We start from the raw sequence: 26216 nt of genomic DNA on the forward strand, positions 1-26216 counted from the left end.
AGTCCACCTGCCGATGCAGGGGACACGGGCTCGTTTCCCGGTCCGGGAAGATCCCACATGCCGCGGAGCGGCTGGGTCTGTGTGCCATGGCCGCTGAGCCTGAGCGTCCGGAGCCTGTGCTCTGCAACAGGAGAGGCCTCAACAGTGAGAGGCCCGCATACCGCAAAAAAAATAAAAATAAAAATCTAGCAATGCTTAGATTTTAGTCTGATCACTTGCTGATTCATAACATTGAAAACATAGTAACAATAATATGGAACTAGAAATCTCAATGTGGAACATGTAGCAAGGAAGAAGACAAGTGACAGGGAAGAATCCTAAGGTTCTTGCCTTGCTTGGGACATAGACAATGATTAAATCTATTCTTTGATCTAAAAGAAAGTTGAAATGTGACTGTTATGTTCTGCTTGAATCATTTATAAGTAAATTCTACTCCTGTGTTTCTTGGATGATCTTTCCAATTATTTAAAATAATCATATGGCACTAAATGGGTCGATTTTACATAAACAACAATGTGGGTGGGAGTAGCTAAAGTAGCATTATTTTTCCCTTGATCATTGTAGTGTCCTTCTTTGTTTCTTGTAACAGTCTAGGCACAGTTCTTAGCTCTTATGCAAAACTATTTGGAACAAATAAATTAGAAAATCATCAGTTACTTTTAAACAAAAAACTGGGGGTTTACCTCTGACAAGCAGAAAGGTCCCCCTTCAATTAAGTACAACTGACTCCAGGCATGCCTTTCTTTTCTTTTCCACGAAGTATGAAAATCCAGAACTCTGAGAGGCACCCAAAGTTCCCAATTCCCTTCCCTGGCTCAGATGGAAAGCATTGTTAACTTTTTCACAGGGTTACAATGTGATTTCTTCCCTTGGAAACTTACCTTGATAAACAATGAGGTCATTCCCTCCGAAGTATTATAATGCCTTGACACACTGTAAATCATTTTGATGGCATTTATCAAATTATGTATTCCATGTGCCATGGAAACCTAAAATTGAAATATATTAAGCATACATTTATATTTTTAATAACCCATATCCTATAATATTCAAAACTCTAAACATACATAAAACCGTGTAACATTTTAATCTTAAAAGTCAAATTTTACTAAAAGCAATGTGGTATCCTTGACTGGATACTGAAACAGAGAAAGGACATGAGTTTTGACAAATGTACCAAGGTAATGCAAGATGTTAACAGGAGAAATTAGATGAAAAGAATTCTGTACTATCACTGCAACTTTTCTGTACATGTAAACTTTAAATTTTATTTAAAGATAAAATTTTGGAGGTGAAAGTGATTTTAAGTATTAATAGCTCAACTTGCTCTTTTGAAGGATGAAGAAACTGATATATTAAAGGGTAAAGTGACTAATGTATGACCAGAAAGCTAATTAGAAACAGAGATCAGACTAGAACACATTTCCTCATTATTCAACTCAATTCACCTTTCAGCAAACCTACTAAGTACCACGAAGTTCTGAGAATATTGGGAGAATTCCAAATATAAAGAAACTATCCTGGATGAGGTCAAGGCAGGGTGGAAATGACACACACAAAGAAGTGAAATAAGTAGAACAGCCTAGAGCCATCAAGTAGAACAGCCTAGAGCAAAGCAGAGCAAGTGCATCCGAGATATCAAACTATTACTAATGTATATTGAATGATTACTATGCGCCAGGCACTAGGTGAAGAGCTTCACATATTATCTTAATTTATGTTGACAATGACCTTTTTAAAAATATTTATTTGGTTGCACTGGGTCTTATTTGCAGCATGCGAACTCTCAGTTGCAGCATGCATGTGGGATCTAGTTCCCTGACCAGGCATCGAACCCCAGCCCCCTGCATTGGGAGCATGGAGTCTTATCCACTGCACCACCAGGGAAGTCCCAACGATGACCATTTAAGGCAGGTTTGATTTCATCAGACCTAAAACATCACTGATTGTAAGACTGTACCATTGCTTTACATTCTACTGAGGAAGGGAAAAAAATGCTCAAGATGGGGAGTCTAACTCCTACAAAAACTAAGCCACCACACTATGCATGAAATTAACAAGCCATGGAGAAAAAGACAGGAATAAAGCCTACCTGTCCTAATCCTGCTCCTTGGGGAGGAATGGAAAATAAACTATCCTGAGAATTTGTTCCACAAGCTGGTGCTCACTCACTGTAGTCTGAATTCACACCCATGGTACCAAAAACAAAACAAACATTAGTTCTTTCCTTCCCCCGCAAGGAAAGAACTAATAATCTCAGATGGTGTCAAGTCACATTCACAATGATTCATAAAACCTGACTGACTAAGTTGTGCTCTGAATACAGAGATGTTAAAATGTGAAAAAAAAGTCTTAGAATCTATAAAATAAAGTGTTATGATTATTCCCATTTTGCAAATGAGAAAATAGAGATGTAGAGAAGTTAAGTACCTTGTCCAAGGTACCTAGAGCTGTAGCATAACCACAGCTATGTGCCTGAGATTTTGAGATCCTGCTTTTAACCTTGATGTAAATCATAAATCACTATGGAAGAACAACAGAAGGTCAATGGTATTCCCACCCTCAAGGAGCTAGACTTTTAATTGCTAGGACAATTTAAAATATATTAAAAGATTTTTTAATAGTGGTGGAATAAATAAGCCAGGAAGAACAACTACTGATGAGTGTACTGTATGTCCTAGGTATGAGGTGTAACCATGACACAATGAAGTCAATTTTATGTGGCATATGAAAATTAGTATCGTCACTTTGTAGTTAACCCTGTATGTCAGAATTCATATTATACGTGTTATCTGTAGACCAAAAAGATTCTAATAAAAATATGCCTAGAAGGAGTCCCTTCCACCCTCAATAAGGCAACTCTACAAAGAATGAAAAAGGCTTGGGGACAGTATCAAATGGGCCCACCAGGGAAATGCCCTTCATCTGAATTGTAAACATCATTATTTATAATAGTAGCTCCTTGAGTGCACAGTTCTTATCTATACATAGTGTTCGGACATTTTATGCATAAAATATATTAGTCGATATGCCAGCAGCACAATACCAAGACGATAAAATGAAACACAAAATTCATAAAATTTTATCAACAAGAAATGGAAGCATGAGTCCTCTACACTCTTCCTGCTCAACTGACAGTTACCAACTAAACAGCAACTCCTGGTTTATTTTAAGGAGAATAAAGAAAATGAGAAAAAAAGAATTTTTGAATCTACAGAAATAGTTGGTATATGAGGGGGAAGAAATTATAAGACTTAATACTAACAGTACTTCTCTAATTTCAAAAGATAATGTTAGAAACATTCCTACATCAGAGAATGTGAAAAGCTCAATGATAACAATAATAATAAAGCACATGCATCGCTAGAGGAACAAAGTTTTTTAAATTACTAGGATGAAAAGAACTAAAACCAAAACTAAAAGATTTGAAAATTATATGAATTTAAATAAGTCTTTTGAACCAAGAAGTTGAAATTAGTACACCTTAAAATTTATAGGTCTTGGTAACAGCAAAAAGCATTATATCTTTCTTCCAAGTTTACTTTTTATAGTGAAAAGCTTTAAATAGATTTTTTAAAGTACAGAGATGTTATAATATTCATATACATTCTCTTTTTTGCATGTTATTTTACTTACACAATTTTTAAAGGATATGTATTCTTTTATTATGTTGAGGTACATTCCTTCTATACTCAATTTATTAGAGCTTTTATCACGAAAGGATGTTGTATTTTGTCAAATGCTTTTTCTGCATCTATTGAAATAATCATGATTTTTATCTTTCATTCTATTAATGTGGTGTATCACATTTATCCATTTGCATATGTTGAACCATCTTTGCATCCCAGGAATAAATCCCCCTTGATCTTAGTGTGTGATCCTTTTAATGTGCCGTGGAATTTGGTTTGCCACCGTTTTGTTGAGAATTTCTGCGTCTATATTCATGAGGAATATTGACCTGTAATTTTATTTTCTTGAGGTGTTCTTATCTGGCTTTGGTATCAGCATAATGCTAGTTGGGCACTTTCTCTTGCTCACTCTTGGGTCACTCACTCTAGGGGAAGCGAGTTGTTCTGTGCAAAGGCCCATGCGGTGTGCAATAGAAGTGGACCCTCCCCAGACAGCCTCCCCTTCAGAAGAGACCACGTCCCAAGACAGCAGCTTGACTGCAGCCTCATGAGAGACCCTGAAGCAGAGGTACTCAGCTACGCCGTCCCTGAATTCCTGACCTACAAAAACTGTGATATAATAAATACTTGTTTTAAGCCACTCAGTTCTGGGGTAATTTGTTATGAAGCAATGAATAACTAATATATTTGTCTTGCTCAATTCACAAATGAGGTCATAGTTATGATAATGCTATATATTTAAATGTAGGTTAAAATAATAAATACAGTTTATAATTAATTACAGATATATAATAGGAAAAATATCTTTTAAATAACTTTTCTGCAATATGTTTTTCCCAATACACATATATTAAATTGATTTTATGTGCTAATTTTTATTTTATTTTTTTAACATCTTTATTGGAGTAAAATTGCTTTACAGTGGTGTGTTAGTTTCTGCTTTATAACAAAGTGTATGTGCTAATTTTTTAAACTACACTTTAAAAAGAATACTTACTAGATCATAGTTATAGAGAGGCTGACATACTTTTTCTAGAGTGTACAAATATCTGACATTATCTTTTGATTCATTTGCTGTATCTGTGATTCTTGCATCCAAATCACGCCAATTCTAAGCAAAGAAAGTATAAGAGTCCTATGAAACATCCAAATATATCACTGTGCCAAGGTTTAATCATGAAATTCAAGCTGTCTTCCCTAATCATACATATACTAAAAGAGTAGATACTTAAATGTGATTGATATATCTTTTTCTTATATTATTTAAGACTTAAAGTTATTATAAAAACCTTAAGTGACTTACTAAAACTGAAGACTCATTCTGTTTGTAATTAACATTCTGTCTGTTGGCTTAAACCAGACCTGCTTCTACCTGGAGTGACTCTTCTAGGTTAGAAAAGTGACATTACATTATTCTGGGTCTTCAGGAAAGAAAATATTCCCATCAGCAAAGTGTACTTTTCATATCCAGCAATAATGTGCAGAGATGCTCAGGGACCATGGCGGTTTGCCTCATCCACCATATATAACAACTGATGAATAGCCATAGTAATAAAGGACTACTAGAATCAGAACAAAACAATATCTGAAACTTTCTGAATTGAGGGAAAGATATAAACAAACAATTCACAGGAGAATAAATGCAAATAGCAAATAAACTTTAAAAGATGCTCAACTTCATTATTAAGGAAAAGGCAAAATACAACAAGCCATTTTCCACATGTTGGACAGGCAAACAAAAATTTTTAACTGATAGTAAGTATTAACAAAGTTGTGGAGTATACACCCTAGGGAAATACTTGCTTGTAGGCACGTAGAGGCTTTAACTGTAGTAATGTTTGTGAACACTTAGAAAAGGAACAATTTTCCTCAAAAATTTAAACACAGAGTTACCATTTGAGCCAGAAATTCCACTCCCAGGTATACACAAGAAAAATGACAACATATGTCCACACAAGAACGTGTACAAGAATGTTCACAGCAGCACTACTCATAATAGCCAAAAAGTAGAGATAATGCAAATATCCATAAACTGATAAACAAAATGTGGTGTTATCTATAAAATGGAATATTATTCAGCTGTGAAAAGGAATAATTACTGATACATACTACAACATGGATAAACCTTGAAAACATTACGCCAAGTGAAAGAAACCAGTAACAAAAGACCACATATTATATGATTCCATTTATATGAAATGTCCAAAGCAAGCAAATCTATAGAGATAAAAAGTGGATTGGTGGTTACTTAGGGCTAGAATGAGGGGAAGGAGACAGATAGACATGGGAGGTGATAGCTAAAGAGTACAGGGTTTCTTTTTGAGGTGATAAAATGTTCTAAAATTGATTGTGGTGATGGTTGCACAACTCTGTGAATGTACTAAAAACCACTGAATTTTGCTCCTTAAATGGCAGAAATGAGTAATATGTGAATTATATCTCAAGACTGTTGAAAAAAAGAAAGGAAATAATTTGTCTAAAAACAAGAAAATGATTAAATAAAACCTGATGCATTAACATTATGGAAAACGAAATAGCCTGATCTGATAGGTATAACACTCCAAGATATGCTGTTGGGGGGACCAGGCAGTTAAAGAAAAATAGAGTATGATGCCATGTAATTTTAAAAATTTAGAAACACAAAACAAATATATATATATATATATATATATATATATATATATATATATATATATATAATATTTTAAAGGAAGAAACAGAAAAGGACCTGGAGAGAATCAAGCTAAACTGTTAATAAATATGACCTCTAGGAAAGGAGATGGAATAGTGGGGATGAGATGTAAGATAGAGGACATTTTTGCTTTTGACTTTCTATATAGTTCTCTAATTCAATAAGCCTCTATTGATTTACAATTTCAAAAACAATTTAAAAATAAATAGCAATCACCCCATAGTAGTACTGTCAAAACTGGTGTGTGAAATATTGAGAAATAAATTTTCATTTCTGTACTTCCTTTTCCTCTTCTGGAAGTAATGATGGTACATGAGAAAGCCTTACTCAAAGTTTTAACACTTCTAAATACATGATGCAAAGTATACGATGCGAAGAAGCAGTTCAAGAAGCGTAATTTTCCAGTTGGTTGTTCTGAAGTAAACTTTAAAATACAAGGCCTTTTACCTTTAAGAGTTTGGAGTGTGCAACATTAAGCACATTTATAACAGCCTTACAACTTGGCCCTTTAATCTGTTCGATGATATAATTGAATTTGGCTGACATGCGTTTCCAGTGTTCCAATTCAGTGAGAGGACCTGAGTCATCAGCTTCTTTTCTCATCTGCTCACTTTCAATAAGTACCTGCAATCAGAAAAGTTCACAGAGTATAGAAACGTTACTTTCTTCTTTTAGAACCTCATTATTTGCACCTTTTCAAAGAAAGTTAAAAGTACAAATAACATTCAACACTGAATAATATTAAGAACTCTTAGCAAACTAAGACTAGAAGAGAATTTCTTTACCATGATAATTAGTAACTGCCAAAAGTCTGCAGCAAACATCATACTTTTTTTTACACGTATAATTTTTTAAACATCTTTATGGGAGTATAATTGCTTTACAATGGTGTGTTAGTTTCTGCTTTATAACAAAGTGAATCAGCTATACATATATATATATATCCCCATAACTCCTCCCACTTGTGTCTCCCTCCCACCCTCCCTATCCCACCCCCTAGGTGGTCACAAAGCACCGAGCTGATCTCCCCGTGCTATGTGGCTGCTTCCCACCAGCTATTTTACATTTGGTAGTGTATATTTAAGTCCATGCCACTCTCTCACTTCGTCCCAGCTTACCCTTCCCCCTCCCCATGTCCTCAAGTCCATTCTCTATGTCTGCGTCTTTATTCCTGTCCTGCCCTTAGGTTCTTCAGAACCTTTTTTTTTTTTAGATTCTACATATATGTGTTAGCATACGGTATTTGTTTTTCTCTTTCTGACTTACTTCACTCTGTATCACAGACTCTAGGTCCATCCACCTCACTACAAATAACTCAATTTCATTTCTTTTTATGACTGAGTAATATTCCATTGTATATATGTACCACCTCTTCTTTATCCATTCATCTGTCGATGGACACTTAGGTTGCTTCCATGTCCTGGCTATTGTAAACAGAGCTACAATGAACATTGTGATACATGACTCTTTTTGAATTATGGTTTTCTCAGGGTATATGCCCAGTAGTAGGATTGCTGGGTCATATGGTAGTTCTAGTTTTAGTTTTTTAAGGAGCCTCCATACTGTTCTCCATAGTGGCTGTATCAATTTACATTCCCACCAACAGTGCAGGAGGGTTCCCTTTTCTCCACGCTCTCTCCAGCGTTTATTGTTTGTAGATTTTTTGATGATGGCCATTCTGACTGGTGTGAGGTCATACCTCATTGTAGTTTTGATTTGCATTTCTCTAATGATTAGTGATGTTGAGCATCCTTTCATGTGTTTGTTGGCAATCTGTATATCTTCTTAGGAGAAATGTCTATTTAGGTCTTCTGCCCATTTTTGGATTGGGTTTTTTGTTTTTTTGATATTGAGCTGCATGAGCTGCTTTTAAATTTTGGAGATTAATCCTTTGTCAGTTGCTTCATTTGCAAATATTTTCTCCCATTCTGAGGATTGTCTTTTCATCTTGTTTATGGCTTCCTTTGCTGTGCAAAAGCTTTTAAGTTTCATTAGGTCCCATTTGTTTATTTTTGTTTTTCTTTCCATTTCTCTAGGAGATGGGTCAAAAAGGATCTTGCTGTGATTTAAAACATCATACTTAAAGATGAAATTTTAGAAAATACCACTTTAAAACCAAAGACAAGACAATTTTGCCACTATCACCACCCACTTCTATTCAACCTGGTCATGGAGATCATAGAACAAGATAAGGAAAGTCAACAAAAGGTATAAGAATTGGAAATAAAAAAACAATGGCATTATCACGGAGGGAATGGTTGGTCACATTTTAAAAATTCAAGAATATCTAAAGACAAACTTTTACAATTAATAAAACTGAATAATTCAGTAAGGTTTTGGGCTGTATATATAAATATCAGTAGCATTTCTTTACAAGCCATCTAGCAATCTGAAAATGTAATTTCTAAAATGATAGTGTTTGCTATAACTAATAATAACAATGTAAGATATCTAGAGATTAATAAAAAATGTGCAAGACCTTTGTGGAGAAAAATAGAAAACTTACTTTCAGCACACAAAAGAAGACCTAAATCAGTGGAGAAATATACCACGTTCATGGATGGAAAAATTCAACAATATAAAGATGGAAATTTTCTCTAAATTAATGAAATGAAATTTATTTCATTCAATGAAATTTCCAATCAAAATCTCAACAAGGTTTTCTTTTCATGATACTTAACAAACTAGTCTTAAAATTAATTTGGAAGAACAATCAGCCAGAAGTAATCAATGCAATTTTGAAGAAAAATAATGAAAGGGACTTGCCATACCAAATGCTGATTTAGTAAAAAGCAACATAAATCAAAGCAGTACGGTATGAGTGCAAAAAACAAATAAGTAGACAGGTGGGATAGATAAAGGGGTCTAGAAACTTGATAGATATTACAAATTTGCTGGCAAAGAATGGACTACTAAATACACTTCTGAGACAATTGGCTAACCATATGGAAAAAGCCAAAATTAGATTCCTACCTCACATTATACACACACAAAAATAATTCCACATAGATTAGAAACCTAAATATTAAAAACAAAATGGTAAAACATTTAATGAAAATATGGGAGATGGGGGTAAAACTATAAAGAAAAGCATGGAACTGAACATCATAATTGCCAAGAAAATGGTTACCACTAGGGAGAAGAAAAGGGAGTTAAAATTGGGAAGAAAACTGCATGGAGATTGCAAGGTGCTGGTAATGCTCTATTTCTTGTGCAAAAGTTACACAGGTGTTAATTTTACAATAATTTATTTTATTTTTATTCATTTGTTGTTCATTTCGGTATATTTCAGTCTTTAAAGTAAATAAATAATTTAGGAGAATATCTTCACAACACTGGAGTAGGAAGGTGTTTCCAAAATACAAAAAGCACAAAGCTTCTAGTCACTGGAGGTAGCTAAATTGAGGCTGGATTACCATTTTTAACAAATATATTTACATTAAAATGTAAAACTTCCACATGACTAAAGACACCAATACCAAATGAAAATGCAGGACACAATGGGGACCAACAAAAGGTTAACAGCTGGAAAATATTATTCAAACTCCAACAATTCAGTTAAGATATCATCAGGCAATCTGAAAGAAAACTAGGTAAAGGATATGAACAGGCAATTCAACAAGGAGGAAATCTAAATAGCCATTAAACGTGCACAGCCTCAACAGTGTTCAGGGTAATGCAAAATAAATCAAGATACCATTTCACATCCAACATACTGGCATCCATTAAACATCCAACAGTCCCAAGTGTAACAAAAGATATGAAGACATGGGAACTCCCATTTACTTCTGTAAAAAAATATAAGTTAATATAACCACTATGTGGAGGGCTTTGTAGTACCCAATAAAAAATCCGTACTACTTCTCTCAGCCATTCCCTGGGAAACTCTTGAACATGTGCAAACGAGACTGGAATAAAGATATTCATTGAAGATGTATTATTATTGTTTGTAACAGGAAAAAAAGTAGAAACAACTGCTTTCTGAGGGAATAGTTCTCTACCTCCTTAAACAGAGGATACTAGACATAATTTGAATGTCTCCTAAATGTCTGGAAATGTACAGAATAAACGGATTCTTTCATAGAGGAATACCAGACAATAGTTAAGTGAATGAATTAAATTTACTTGCACCAACATGGATGAAAGAGAATGTTAAATAAGAAAAAAAAAAAACTGAAAAAGGATACCATTTATGTAAAGATTTTAAACACAAATATATATTCTGTATTTTCATGTATATATAATATAAAGCTTATAAATATGCAAATACAATAAAAGTATAAAACTTTCAGGGGAATGGAGGAGACAATAACATCAGAATGGTGGTAATATACAGGGAGGGAGAGGAAAGGGTTGGAGGATTTAGTGAAAATAAGAGATCTGAAGCAAAAATAGCAAACGGTTAGTATCTGTTTAATCTCAGTGGCACTTACAGTGGTGTTTCTTATTTTCTGTACCTTTTTTTTTTTTTTTTCTTTGCGGTACGCGGGCCTCTCACTGTTGTGGCCTCTCCCGTTGCGGAGCACAGGCTCCGGACACGCAGGCTCAGCGGCCATGGCTCACGGGCCCAGCTGCTCCGCGGCATGTGGGATCCTCCCAGACCGGGGCATGAACCCATGTCCCCTGCATCGGCAAGCGGACTCTCAACCACTGCGTCACCAGGGAAGCCCTTTCTGTACCTTTTTTATGCTTATAACTTTTCATAACTACAATCGTGATGGAATTAAGAATACAAACGAGGCAAAATACACAGTTGATTTTTCAAACCTATGAAGCTTCTCTCTTTAATCCATGAAATGCTTTTAATTTTAACCATGGTTTATGGAACTCTCTCCTAATCTTATTGTAAGTTTCTCCACCTCCTTAAATAGAGGATACTAGACATAATTTAAACTTTTCTTAGTGGCTGAAAGTCTATATAATTTGAATCACTGAATTAAAGAATGAAAATGGACCTTAAAATCAACTAAATCAAGCAACACTTTTGATGTTTAATTCCTACTACAACATTATTCATAGATGATAATCCAACTTCAAATCAGATACTTTCAGGGATACAAAACATTCCATTTTCGGGGGGGGAGAAATTCTGTGAGTAAGTGATCCTAATAAAATCTCCCTCCTTATAACCATCACACTCCACTCTTAATTCTGCCTGTTAGAGCCATTACAGTACAAGTTTAAGTCCACATGAAATACCATCAAATATTTGAAGACATCACGTCACTCCTATGTCCCCTTCTTTTCCCAGGTCAAACAAGTCCATGTACTTTCTTTGAATGACATTGTTCATATCCTTGGCCAAGTTTTCTCTGAAATGCCCATTTCTTAATGATTTATAGACATTCTTTACATATTATGGATACTAACTCTGTTACATATGCTGATAATATTTTCTCCCAGCAGGTCAATTATCTTCTAATGTTGCTTACAGTGATTTCTGCCATATGGATCTTACTTTAATTTTCTTATATAGTCACATATGTCAGGTTTTTCTTTCATGGCTTCTGGGTTTTGTATCTTAATAAGATATTAATATAGTTCTACATTATGTTCTGATTCAAGTATATTTTTTGTTCTATTTTTCACATTACTTTTTTAAGGCTGGATTCGTTCACTCAACATGTTTTTGAGATTCATCCATGTTGTTGCGTGTATCTCTTTTTTAGTTTTAGTTTTCATATTTATGTCTATGATCCATCTTGAATTAATTTTTGTGTATGACAAGAGGTCAAGGTTTATTTTAGATGTAATTTTTTTTAAAGAAGTCTCCCATTTCTTGCACTGATTCTGCTTAACTGGAGACCATTTGCTACAACTGCCCAACATGATTTTCCTTTTTTTTGGGGGGGGGCTGCATGGCTCACAGGATTGTGGGATCTTAGTTCTTAGTTCCCCAACCAAGGATTGAACCTGTGCCCTCAGGAGTGAAAGCACAGAGTCCTAATCACTGGACCACCAGGGAATTCCCCCCAACTTTTCTTACTTCAAGTTGCCTAATCTCCTTATGTTAAGCTACTTCTTTTGCTTGCTCATTTTTATAAAAGAAGATCTATTTTGATTGATCATGATAATTGGAGGAGATCTCCTCAGCCACTGTGTAGGACACAGCGTGAATTCCACAATGGCTTACAACTCCCTCTTCCTATGCCTACTGGCATAGAAGGCAGCTGCAGGAGTCCTTGGTGGACAATTACTTCGAGTACCTAGTGACACCTGGGAGCAAATTTTGTGGCCAGCACTCCAGGCCTTGATGGAGTTTCCAAAGTCCTCCAATTTTTCCACTCCAACTACACCTCCCTCCTTCCAACAGTTATAAGAGAGTTAAAATCAGAAATGCTTTTCTCTAACTCTTGCTTGCTCAAGATTTTTCTCCCCTAGTCCTCATTCAACTGAAGATTTTCTTCTCCAGTTTCACTGTCCTGCGCTCATGAACTAGAGATCTGTGAGTTGGCTTCTAGAGTCCTCTTTCTGTTTAGAGCAAGTACCTAATATTTGGTTGTGGGCAACATTTGTAGTGTAAGTTGGCACCTCCCAGGATGTTGACATATACCCCATTCCTATCACTGCTTTTCTTACTGCCAGAGAAAATGCATGTGGCCAGAGAGCTGCAGACTTGCCACTGCAGTACTGATAGGAATGAGCCTAGTTTGAACCTCTCTGTCAACACAGACAATTCCATTGATCAACCAAGAGGTATTTATTAAGTGTCTAGCATTGTGGCTATAGTCACTTCACTGTGTACTTTTCCTCTCTCTCTAATGAAGAGCGTAAACAATACATAAGATATTGGAGATAAATGCTGGCTATTTCTGTTTTTTCATTATTCCATTCTCAAGCCATAATGTTATGGTTTCCTCCTTAAAGTGGGAAATATCTTAAAGTTGATATTAAGTGGTCCAAAGAGAACAATGATTTTGCACTAGAATCAAAAATAGGCTGAGTTTCACAGTAGAATCTGGAAGGCTCCTCTTCCCTTTACTTTTAGGGACAAAATGCAGTGACTAGGACACAGATAAGAACTATAACTCATATCTGGTGAAATCACTCAGGTCAGCTCACCTGTTAAATCTGTCAGGCTCCTCTTGCCTTTACTTTTAGGGACAAAATGCAGTGACTAGGACACAGATAAGAACTATAACTCATATCTGGTGAAATCACTCAGGTCAGCTCACCTGTTCAATCTGTCTGTACCATATCATCAGCACGTCCTCTAGCTGACGAACAGTTTCTGAATTTCTAGCTGCGAGTGTCACTTCTTCAAAGGTATGCAGTTTGGAAAAATCAACATTGTCTATCTTCTTTAACTTAACTGTTCCCTCAATACTTATTCTAGCACCTAAAAGGGAAAAAGTAATATTGACAGGAGGTGTTTAATGTCAATGTGTTAAATGCCAATGTGTGATTTCAACCTTTAATTACTAAAATGTTAGAGATCTAACACTTTATAGAAATATAATTCCAGTTGATCATTAGATTGTGACTATGATTTATTAATAAAATTGCATATTTTAACAATATGAAATAATATAATTTATATTTTAAAAAGAGTTCATAATAACGTATATATTTTTAAATATGGTAAAAGTTTTCTCAAATAATATAGGAAGAGAATCCTCCTTCTACAATGGGAGCTATAAAAGAAAATGTATCTTATGCCTTCAGAGATCCGTGGAAAGAAAAGTTCTAATGATTTGATATCTTATCTCTAGGTCTCATAATTACTTTAACATCTTCTTTTAAGATGGAAATGTTTTCTCTAATGCTTATTTTTAATAACATATCTTATCTGTTCATTTGTAGTAACTGATTAAACATTAAATATTACACTTACCATCTAAAAATGAAAGGAATCTGTTGATGGTTTCAGTGAAAATGTGTTTTTCAGATTCTCCTTGCTGGGACTGATTTAAAGCACCCCAATTATTTGTCGCAAGAATAGCTGGTAGAAATATATTTGCCAGCATATTCCTAATCCCATCTAGGAGTCCTTCTGATACGTCCAGAAAAGTAAATAGCACTTCCTAAAAGGGTAGTGTTCAAATGTTATTTTACATGCTGATCCCATTAAAGAACTGAAAATCATAACCTATTTTACATTACAATAAGTATAGACAATATATCTTATAAACTATTAGGAAAACTTAAGTGGTAAATATTTTTAAGGTTCTAAAATCAACAAACTTATATTCTGCCTGCATTTAACCATTCACATACTTGCTCATCAAGTAAACACTTTCCCTGGTGCTTTAATTTCTGCATAGGGAAGGAGATATGGCCTGGGGTCCATACAATGTGAGGGAAATGAAACTGAGCCTCTTACATAAAGAAAGTTCTAGGTGGACAGTTGCCCTGTCCATGAAAAGGGGACGAGAAAAACTCTGTCAGTTGAGGTAAAAAGCAATGAAACTAGCCCTCTGCCCAGAAATTTGGATGGAAAAAACATTGGTCAAAGGGTACAAACTTCCAGTTATAAGATGAATAAGTTCTGGGGACCTAATGTACAGCATGATGACTGTAGTTAACGATACTGTATTGTATACTTAAAAGTTGCTAAGGGAGGGCCTCCCTGGTGGCGCAGTGGTTGAGAGTCCGCCTGCCGATGCAGGGGATACGGGTTCGTGCCCCGGTCTGGGAGGATCCCATGTGCCGTGGAGCGGCTGGGCCCGTGAGCCATGGCCGCTGGGCCTGCGCGTCCGGAGCCTGTGCTCCGCAACGGGAGAGGCCACAGCAGTGAGAGGCCCGCATACCGCAAAAAAAAAAAAAAAAAAAAAAAAGTTGCTAAGGGAGTAGATCTTAAATGCCATTACCAAAAAAGAAGAAAAAAAGGTAATTATGTGAGGCAATGGAGGTGTTGGCTAATGCTATGGTGGTAATCATTTCACAATGTGTTAAATCAATTCTTTGTATACCTTAAACTTACATAATGTTATATGTCAATTATATCTCAATAAAGCTGGCAAAAATGCTTAACCATATATTTGAAAAAATGTAAACATACTTCATGAATATTTTTAGTATTTATAGGGACATCATTGCGACAGCGAACAAAAACTACACACACTCCTTTTAGTTTCTCTGGGGCTGCGTTGTCTATATACAATCTCATCATTTTTGCCCCTTTGGTTGCTCCAGCAATAGTTCGACCACATTCTGAAAACAAAAGTCAAGAACTTAGCATACGATCACATGACTGATCAAATGTGATAAATTACTGTGGATCTTATACCCTTGTTCCTTGCTTTACTTTAAGAAGTTTTCAATATAATTATGGAATAAAATTTTTTGTCGATGAAAAGATGTAATTGCAAATCTTGAATTGCAGCCTCCTTGGGTGCCTTTCACTGAGTTCTGCACTTTGCTCCTTTTGGCCTGGCCTCAGGCAGGACTTTCATGCAAACCCTTCTCTTATCCCATTCTCAACCCTTTGCCTCCTTAATCCTTGCTAATCTTTCGTATCTCAGCCAAAATGCCACCTCAGGTAAACTTTCACTGACTCCCCCAAGAAGATCCTGTCCCCCACTAAATACTCTCATAGCACCCGACTTATATTAAATCCTTCCTTGAACTAATTTCAATGAAAATGTATCATTAGAAATCTTTCTTCGATGTTTAAAAACTATTTAAAATATGAGAATTCTGTTAGATAGCTAGTTGCAATATTTTTTTTCTTTCTTTTTTTAAAAAAATTTTTTGGCTGCATTGGGTCTTAGTTGCGGCACACAGGATCTTCGTTGAGGCACGTGGGATCTTTTCTTTGTGGCGTGTGGGCTTTTCTCTAGTTGTGGACTGTGGGTTTTCTCTCTCTAGTTGTGGCATGTGGGCTCCAGAGCATGTGGGCTCTGTAGTTTGCAGCACGCGGGCTCTCTCATTGAGGCGTGTGAGCTCAGTAGTTGTGGCATGCGGGCTTAGTTGTGGGATCTTAGTTCCCCGACCAGGGATCGAACCCGCATCCCCTGCATCGGAAGGTGGGCTCTTTACCACTGGTACCACCAGGGAAGTCCCTGGTTGCAATATTAATAAGCAAAAAATCAACAGTCCAGGGCCTCCCTGGTGGCGCAGTGGTTGAGAGTCCGCCTGCCGATGCAGGGGATACGGGTTCGTGCCCCGGTCCAGGAGGATCCCATATGCTGCGGAGCGCCTGGGCCCGTGAGCCATGGCCGCTGAGCCTGCGCATCCGGAGCCTGTGCTCCGCAACGGGAGAGGCCACAACAGTGAGAGGACCGCATACCGCAAAAAAAAAAAAAAATCAACAGTCTTCCTGTTCACAACCATAACCAATTTGAAATATGATCTAAGAAAATTTTACATCCCTATCACAAAACCATAAGCATCTTTTGTCTGCCCAGCCCTCCTTCCTTTGGGTTTGGGGAATTTCTCCCATCCTGGGATTCTGGAGGACACCAGTCTCAGAGCCCTGCAGGGGTACACATGTGAAAACTATACTAATTAGACTCTCTGCAAGACTGTAAATCTTGAATGCAGAGACACAAAGATAAAAGGGTATCTGAGCAAGGTCAATCTACTGATGAATCCAAAGAAACTGCCCTGAAATCCATGGAAATGCTCTATTCCTATTTTTCCCAAGGCCTGATTGTTCAGCTAGTTCTAAATTTTGTGAACTACCCAAATGTTTTAATTTTTTTGCTTACCTAAGCCGGAGTCTGCATCTTTCTTGCAGCCAAAGAACCCTGAGACATGGTATGCAGCAATGTAGAGCTCAAATGCTCATTCATGGAGGTTGGCAGAATTACCTTTACCCTTAATATTCTCCCTTTTTTCCTTGATAAGTGAACCTGAATTTGTCCCATTTAGCAATCTGTACATTCTCAGGGAGACAACTGCTTTCTCAGCATCCCTAGCCCCTAGGGTAGTCATGTGACATAAGAAGCTTGGGCTTTCCTGATAAAGGGGAGAGGTGTGACTAGTAGGCACCTTTCCTACATGATGAAAACCTGTACATAATGTCTAGACTTCATCTTGCAATCATGTGGAACAAATATGAACACAAAACAATGTGTTAAGAACGGCAGAATAGGGGACTTGCCTTGTGGCGCAGTGGTTAAGAATCCACCTGCCAATGCAGGGGACACCGGTTCGATCCCTGGTCTGGGAAGATCCCACATGCTGTGGAGCAAATAAGCCATGTGACACATATACTGAGCCTGCGCTCTAGAGTCGGTGCTCTAAAGCAAGAGAAGCCCCCGCAATGAGAAGCCCGTGCACCACAACGAAAAGTAGCTCCCGCTCGCAGCAACTAGAGAAAAGCCCGCATGCAGCAACGAAGACCCAATGCAGCCAAATAAATTAATTAATTAAATTAAAAAAAAAAAGAATGGCAGAACAGAAATAAAATAAGAATCTGGGTTTCTGATGGTGTTACTGAGCACTTGAACCACTGCTAGCCACTGCCTGCCCAGTTATGAGAGAAAAATAGACTCCCTATTTGTTTAAGCTACTATTAGGATTTCCATTACTCACAGCTGTATTCCTGGCTTCTAAAAATCCAAATGCAGCTACACTATAGAATACTATACAGCATCTTTTAAATTAGTTACATCTATATTTAATAACATAAAAAATGTCTAGGTTATACTGTCAAGTCCAAAAAGTAAGTCAAGAATAAAATGTGTTATATGATCATATTTTTAAAATGATAATAAGTGTCTACATATTAGCACATGCATATAAGAAAGACATGCAGAGGAATACTTACCAAGCTGATAAATGTATTATTTTTGGAAATAGCAAAAATAATAATTAAAAGTATGTTTACCCTTTCTTCTGGCAGTTCTCCTGAGAATTCTCCCTAAAAAGTCTTCCTAATCCACATAGAATTAGCTTCAATGATATTCATTGAGGCATTGTTTAAAGGAGAAGAAAGTTGTGAACAACTTAAATTCTAATAATAAGTTTTGAACCCAATAGTTGAATCAGCCTAATGAAGTACAATGCAACTGTTTAAAATTTAATTGTGGAAATGTATCAGTGGCATGGAGAAGACAATATTATCAATTTTTAAAAGCTACCATAGAATAATATATAGAGTTGGATCCCATTTTTATAAAGCATTTATAAATTGTTTTTTTTAGTTCAATTAAATTGAAAAAAAAAAAAAGAAGCATATCTTGGGTGACATGGTCCCCAAACAGGAAATGCAATGTTTTTGAAAATAATTAAGAGAAGGCTGAACTAACTCTCATGGCTACTGAGTTCCTTTTTCTTTCTGAGACTGGACTATAATCTTGGATGACAAGACTTTTTTAGGGAGTGAGGCAAAATTTACATGGCACTTGCCCTGAGCCCAGCATACACCACAGTCCTCCCAATCCCATGAGGTGAGTTCCATTACTGTTCCCATTTTACAGATGAGAAAACCAAGGCCTGGAGAGGTGAAATAACTTTCCCAGTGTGACCCAGCGAGTAAAGAGTGGAGCTTGTCTTCACCACCTCACTTCTGACCCTCTACAGAACCGAGCTTTAAACCAGTGTGTCAAACAGTGTCTATATGTGATCCCCTCCTCCCTGCAGGCCCAGGGGTCTGCACATCGTCAGTGGAGGGTGTGATAAGCTCTGCATTTTAAGAAAACAACATCTGGTCTGGGATACTCTCACCCATATACCAGGATACACAGGATAACCTGTCTAGAAGAAATGGAAAGTTTCACACTGTTGACACTGACTTGAAATCCACCCTGAGCTCCAAAGTTTGGACCAAGGCTATTTAGAAAGATAATTGTTAGGGCAGAGGGGTCTTAGAATAGAGCAGGGCACTGAGTATGGGGAAAGTGGCTTCCTTCTCAGTCCTACCTTGGCCCCTTACACTTTCATCCAGTACCTGCCTACTCCCCATCAAGCTTTGCCTCCTCGGGACCCACAGGGCTGGTGGTCTGAGTGAACAAGGTGTAGGCATAGGCGCTGTCTGGAGGAACAAGTCATTGGGGTGCTGAAGTTTGCAGTGACCAGCACAATCCCAGGAGGGGCAGTAGTTTGTAGTTACTTGGTCACTCTTCCAGCTGAAGAATGCACGTCCCCCTTCTCATCTGTCTTGTACTTTCATAAATTTTGACAAAGAACGACCCAAAGCACCAGAGTGGGTACAAGGTCAGTAAACCACAAAGCATTCCCAGCCTCCAGCACATTCGGAATAAGTGAGATGCTACTTGTGAGCCATAAAAGAGGTGATTACTTTCCTGGTTAAAGGCAGCAAGAATGCCGTAGGCTGTGGAAAGGTGGAGGCACAGAGAGCCCGTCTCAAAGTTACCTTGTCATCCAGAAGCATCTTGGAGAGCTCTGTCTGTCTGGTGTTGTAATCTTGGCACAAAAGGAATATTCTCACTAGCTCTACATTCTTGTTTTGGCCCAATAAGTTTGAAAATGGTACTTTTTTTTTCAGCTGAAAGCTTGAGAGCTTCATTATTATTATTTATACTATACTCTTCCAAAGAAGGTTTGAGGCAATATACAATAACAATAAATGCTATGGACTGAATGTGTCCCCCCAAATATATATATGTATAGCAGTATATATATATACTGCAAAATAGGATCCAACTCTACATATTATATATGCAACTCTGGATGTCAAGGAGTCAATGAACCATGAATATGTCTTAGACTTGCAGCAATACTTATAATTTGGGTCATTACAAACATCTAAATTAGTGATCAGAAGATAAAACTAGCAGAAGGTAAAACTATATACATAGTGGTATATATACTGTGTATATATATGTACATACCTCATACATACTGTACATATACATATCAAAATACACAGAGGGAAATACACACACACACACACACACACACACACACATATACAAAAGAAGTTACAGAAGGATACTCCTCAAGGAGTTAACTTGATTATTCCAAGTGAGTGGGAATGTGGGTGGTAGTTTTAATTTTTCTTCTAATTGTAGATATTTTCTCACCTTTCTATATTTTCAGCTATTGTTTTAATTTGTAATGAATTATGAAAATTTGGACCTTACAATAATGTCCCAGCATAAGAATGGTGAGAGACAGAAGATCAATAGAGCAGACATAGTCACTAATCATGAGTCTACATATTTCATTGGTGAAGAAAGACATATATATTAAACAATTAGATGAAAACAGAAGAACACGATCAAGTGGTGTATTTTTGCAATGCAAACTTTAGAAGAGACAGGCGTTTGGAGGATAGTGATGGATGTGGTTTGGAACACTCTGGTAAGGCTCTGAAGTAAAGAGAATGCCTGAGGCGATACGGAGGAGGGGTAGGATTTGGCTGGGTGGAGACACTTAGGAGGGTGGAGAAAAGGGCACGGAAATGACTGGTGTGGACAGACAACCATGAAGACTGGCTTAGAGAGAGCAGCAAGTTCATGTCTGGCAGAATAGGAGATCAGACTAAACAAGTACTCTGTGTCCAGATTATGACAGGCCTTAGTGGAATAAATGAAGAGTTTGGACTCAATCCAACAGCAAGACAATGAAAGATTTACTTGGCAGGAATAAGCAGTATGGATTTCAGAGAGGAAATCTGGTAACAGAGATACTGGTTTTCAATTTGGAATACTGGGGCAGGCATGAGATAGGAGCCTAGCTTAAAGGCAGCAGAGGAGGAAAGCAAGAAAGAACCAACAGAGGGGACACGGTAAAATCCACAAGATTTATAAGATAAGTTGTCTAAAACCAAAGGATGATCCGTGTACCTAGTTATTAAGACAAAAGTTTAATGACCTGGTAAAGTATCAATTCTTTTTGGAATAACGTGAAAAGTAGGGAAAGCCAGATATTCCACTACCAGCTGCAGCAAACACAAGATGCTGACCCAGCACCACAGGGAGTGACTGCTGTGCTTTCGGGTGGTTTCATGACTATTTCTAGTCATCTGACAACACGTGTACAAAATGGCTCTATCTGTTTCAAGGAAAAGGCAATTAAATTCTAGTGAAAATGTGTATTCCCAGGAGAGGTCAATGACTTCTATAAGGATGCTTTCTTCTTCAATCATTATAGCAATCTTGTAAGCTCCTGGTAAATTTTCTTTATAAATATAGGATTGTTTACGTATAAGAGAAAAGATATGCTGCACTTTAACATTCATTCATGAATAGCTGGCACGTTACCCTTGCAAAACATCCTTACCAAGACCAGGTACATCTCCTTCCTGGTACAAAAACTTCAATGTCTTACAACCATCTTTCTTAAAGAAAAGAGTAAATGCTTCCAGCTGTTAAACAAAAGAGAAAATGATAATCAGTAAAATGACTAAGAAACTATAATAAAATGAACCAAGCCCTGTGCTAGGCATTTTATATACCTTAGTCCTCATAGTTTTGTAAATAAAGAAAATGAGGCTAAAAGAGTTTATTCAAGGTACACAGAAGCAGGTACATCAGAGGCAGGATTAGAATCCGAACTAATTTAACTCCAAAATTATCATGGAATATAGGGTGAATTCTATTTCCAAACCTACATTACTTATCTACATATATAAGTGAGCCTCCACTTACCTAACCCTGCCTCACAGCATCTTATAGGGGTAAATAGGTGAGTCCAACTGGAGGTAAACATAAAGAATTATTGTTAAGAGAAACTACTCTTTTTTTTTTTGGCTGCACTGAGTGGCTTGCAGGATCTTAGTTCCCTGACCAGGGACTGAACCTGCGCCCTTGGCAGTGAAAGCACGGAGTCCTAACCACTGGACCGCCAGGGAATTCCCAAGAGAAACTATTCTTAAAAGTTGATTTGTGGAACAGTAAAATTTGCCTTATTAACTAACTGTTTTGTTTGACCAATTATTTGAGTAATTATATTTTCAGCAATTATAATTTGACCTATATTGTAGCCAAACTAATATAAAAACAAATTAATATAATGTCTTCCATATTTATGAGCATGAATTTAATTACTTATGAGTCAGTATAATTATCTTAGTAAGTAGATATCTAGGTCACATAAACAAAAACTCTCACACATCATTAGGGAAACACAAGTTTACTGACCTCCCTTCACCTAGTCCCACTGATTTCATACATAAGTGTCTGTCTTGGGCAGTGGGTTTCTCTTCACTTACTGACCAATTCCTGTAGGAAGTATCTCAGGTCTGGCAAAGCCTCACACCCTTGGACAATGGTTCTCAAACATTTGTGTGCATCAGAGAAGCAACTAGGGGACGTCTTAAAAATACAGAATGGGGCTTCCCTGGTGGCGCAGTGGTTGAGAGTCTGCCTGCCAATGCAGGGGACACGGGTTCGTGCCCCGGTCTGGGAAGATCCCACATGCCGTGGAGCAGCTGGGCCCGTGAGCCACGGCCGCTGAGCCTGCGTGTCCGGAGCCTGTGCTCCGCGGTGGGAGAGGCCACGGCAATGAGAGGCCCACGTACCACACACACACACACAAAAAAAATACAGAATGCTGGGCCCAAGGATTTGCATTTCTAAAAAGTTCCAGGTGATGCTGCTGCTTGTCCTGGGACCACATTTGGGAGCCACCACCCTGGGAGATGAAATGGAGCCACGGAGATACGCAAAATTCTAGCCCTTCATTTTCTACTCTTCCATTTCACACGTAAACTTGGCTCTCTTGCATAATTACCACCTAAAAGATACAGAAGCTGTCAGCATAGCTATTCTTGCCCAGTTCCACACTTTCATGCTGTATGTGACTTCTATGACCCATCAGCTTTGAATGCATCCAAACTCTCAAAAGTAGACCACCTGACTGTGGTAAAAAAAAAAAAAAAACCTCAATATCAAATGTAATGAATTCTTGGCTTTTAGACATGTTGTACTCCTGAGGCCAGCAGAGTGAAAACCGTCGTGGGCCAAAATCATGACTGCAGTTAAAAATTCACTTATAATACGTAATATTTTACAAATACTTCATCTGAGTTTCACCACAACCTTGCACTAGGTAAGGTGGCATTATTATGCCCCTCTTGCAGAAAAGAAAATTAAAGCTAAAAAGAATTTGAGGGGACTTCCCTGGTGGCGCAGTGGTTAAGAATCCACCTGCCAATTCAGGGGACACGGGTTCGAGCCCTGGTCCAGGAAGACCACACATGCCGTGGAGCAACTAAACCCGTGCGCCACAACTACTGAGCCTGTGCTCTAGAGCCCACGAGCCACAACCACTGAGCCCACGTGCCACAACGACTGAAGCCCGCGTGCCTAGAGCCTGTGTTCCGCAAGAAGAGAAGCCACCGCAATGAGAAGCCCGCACACCACAATGAAGAGTAACCCCCACTTGCCGCAACTAGAGAAAGCCCACACAGCAACGAAGACCCAACGCAGCCATAAATAAATAAATAAATAAATAAATAAAAAGAATTTGAGGACTTCCCTGGTGGTCCAGTGGTTAAGACTCTGCGCTTCCATTGCAGGGGGCACAGGTTCGATCCCTGGTCAGGGATCTAAGATCCCATGTGCTATGCGGCCCAGCCAAAAAATAATAATAATAATAATAAATTAAAAATAAATAAAAATTAAAAAAATTTGAGTGAAGGACCCAGAGACACATACCCACAAGTGCAGAACCTGGAACTCCAGATCTGCTCTCTTACCACAGAACTGTGCTGCTGCTGTCTTTTTTTTTTTTTTTTTTTTTTGCTGTACGCGGGCCTCTCACTGCTGTGGCCTCTCCCGTTGCGGAGCACAGGCTCCGGACACACAGGCTCCGTGGCCATGGCTCGCGGGCCCAGCTGCTCCGCGGCATGTGGGATCTTCCGGGATCGGGGCACGAACCCGTGTCCCCTGCATCGGCAGGCGGACTCTCAACCACTGCGCCACCAGGGAAGCCCTGCTGTCTTAACTTTGGAAAACACTATCATGTAAGCCAGGAAAGTAATGTCTGTGACTATTATGAGCAGTGCTGAATGAAAGTAGCAGGAACACAAGAAGTAGCAAAAGATTGAATGCCAATGCAGCAGAAACCTCTGTATTGGTTAGGGTCCTGGCAAGCAAAGGAGTCATAACAAAGAGGTTCTGAAGAAACCTTATAATAAAAAGGCTACTTCTAGAGGCCAGAGCAGGGTAAGGAAAGCTGTGGCACTAGCAGCAACACAGGACTAGCAACAGAGGAAAGCCAGTACCACCTCAAGGCCTGGAAGGGAGGGCGTTGCGGGGAAGGGGGTAGCGGGAAGCAGGCTGAGAGTTGGGGCTGGGGGAAAGGGACAGCTCGGGAGGACACTGGCAGAAACGTGGCCAAGTGGGGAGGGATCAGGCTTCTTTCTCTTCTGCCCTCCAATCTCCTGCTGGTGGCTCCCAGAAGCTGAGCCACGTGGAAACCAGAGGATGAGGGAGCCCCTATGGTAGATTCCAGAGAGGTCAGCCTTCCAGGCCACAGAGCAGGGTGGAGCACAGTCGGGAATGGATCTGAAGGCAAACAAAATAACCACTACATCTTCTGTTGTCTACCCTTTTTTTTTTTTGCGGTACGCGGGCCTCTCACTGTTGTGGCCTCTCCCATTGCGGAGCACAGGCTCCGGACACGCAGGCTCAGCGGCCATGGCTCACAGGCCCAGCCGCTCCGCGGCATGTGGGATCCTCCCGGACCAGGGCACGAACCCGCATCCCCTGCATCGGCAGGTGGACTCTCAACCACTGCGCCACCAGAGAAGCCCTGTTGTCTACCCTTTTGCAGAGCCTTTAATGAACTGTTTTCACTCTGGATTGTGCAATAAGCCTCACATAAAAGAAAAACTTTTCCATACACCCAGTTACCTAAACAACCACAACAAAACATACCACCCCTTGCTCCAACTTCTTACTCACCCATCCACTAATCGTGATGCCAATTTACTACATGTTCTTGCTTTGTCCATGTAATCAAATGAGCACTCTAATCTCTCCCATATTTTGACATTGGTTTCCATCCTAGATGTACTTACTATCTTCCCTCCACTGTGGCTTTGCAATTCACCAGCAACTCTTAAGGAAACACCTTTCCTGGCCTGACTCTTCCCTTAATCCTAGATTTCCCATTCCTTGCAGCCTAAGCAGTGTCTGGCCTGGTCCATGATAGCCTTAAAGGAAGAAGCTAACCACAAAGACCCAAAGTCCAAGACACACCCCAGGAATGACAAATGGAAGGGTTTGCAGGCATTGGGCGCTCCCACTTCCTGGTCAGCATGCCAGCCAGTGAGAGAGACTTCCTCCAAGTAGAGAATGCCAGCCCAGAAAACCAGGTGGCAGATACTTAAGGGTGATAATACCACCTCTGTAGATACTCATCTCCCCAACTTAGTCCTAGCAGCAGTCTTCCTCTGAAGGCACTGCTCAGTCCCCACGTCTATGCCTAAATCTTTTGCAGAGCTAGTGGGATTCCAATTGTGAAGTTAGCCAAATATGTGGCCTTGAAATTTTCAGGTGCAACAACGTTGATTACCTATATGGTTTCTTCCCTAACCAAGCACAGGAATGGTCCTTGGGACAGGCCTGAAGCCTGGGCCTACTGAGAATCACATTTTTTAGAAATTGGCCTTCCATTCATCTCTTGGTCATCTGCTCAGTGATGTGTGCAAGGTTGTTTTGCATCACTTTCTTCTACCTAGAGAATAGGCAGACACATAACCAGAGTCATCAGAGGAGCCAAAATAGTAGAGAAGAGAGGCCAGGAGAGATGAAAACAAATGAAAATACAAACAAACAAAACCAACTTGAGAGTGGCAAAGAGAATCCTGTTGCCACTGGGTGGTATCATCCATAGCCAGGACAGGTCACAGAACTTGTGAGGCCCAGTGAAAAATGAAAATTCAGAACCACTTGTTTAGAAATTATTAATAATTTTAAGATGGCAACAGGAGATCATTTATCCAAGGGCAGGGCCCTTCAGCACAAGGGCCTACTCAACTAATAGCCCGCATGCCCGTGAAGCCATCCTTAGCCACACGCACATTCCCACAG

At 38.6% G+C, this 26216-nt stretch overlaps 1 protein-coding gene across 1 annotated transcript in view; it reads right to left on the reverse strand.

Annotated features, from left to right (window-relative positions):
* DNAH8 (dynein axonemal heavy chain 8) overlaps nt 1–26216 on the reverse strand; it is a 337542-nt gene that overhangs the window by 303634 nt on the left and 7692 nt on the right. The window contains exons 4-10 of the mRNA XM_060111640.1: nt 21457–21541; nt 15323–15474; nt 14156–14345; nt 13497–13660; nt 6769–6945; nt 4627–4740; nt 882–989 (exon numbers count right to left, since the gene is read on the reverse strand). Of these exons, the coding sequence (XP_059967623.1) occupies nt 882–989; nt 4627–4740; nt 6769–6945; nt 13497–13660; nt 14156–14345; nt 15323–15474; nt 21457–21541 (990 nt within the window). The remainder of the gene's footprint in view (nt 1–881; nt 990–4626; nt 4741–6768; nt 6946–13496; nt 13661–14155; nt 14346–15322; nt 15475–21456; nt 21542–26216) is intronic.

This window comes from Mesoplodon densirostris, chromosome 10 (genome assembly GCF_025265405.1).
Source record: "Mesoplodon densirostris isolate mMesDen1 chromosome 10, mMesDen1 primary haplotype, whole genome shotgun sequence".
Lineage (NCBI taxonomy): Eukaryota > Metazoa > Chordata > Mammalia > Artiodactyla > Ziphiidae > Mesoplodon > Mesoplodon densirostris.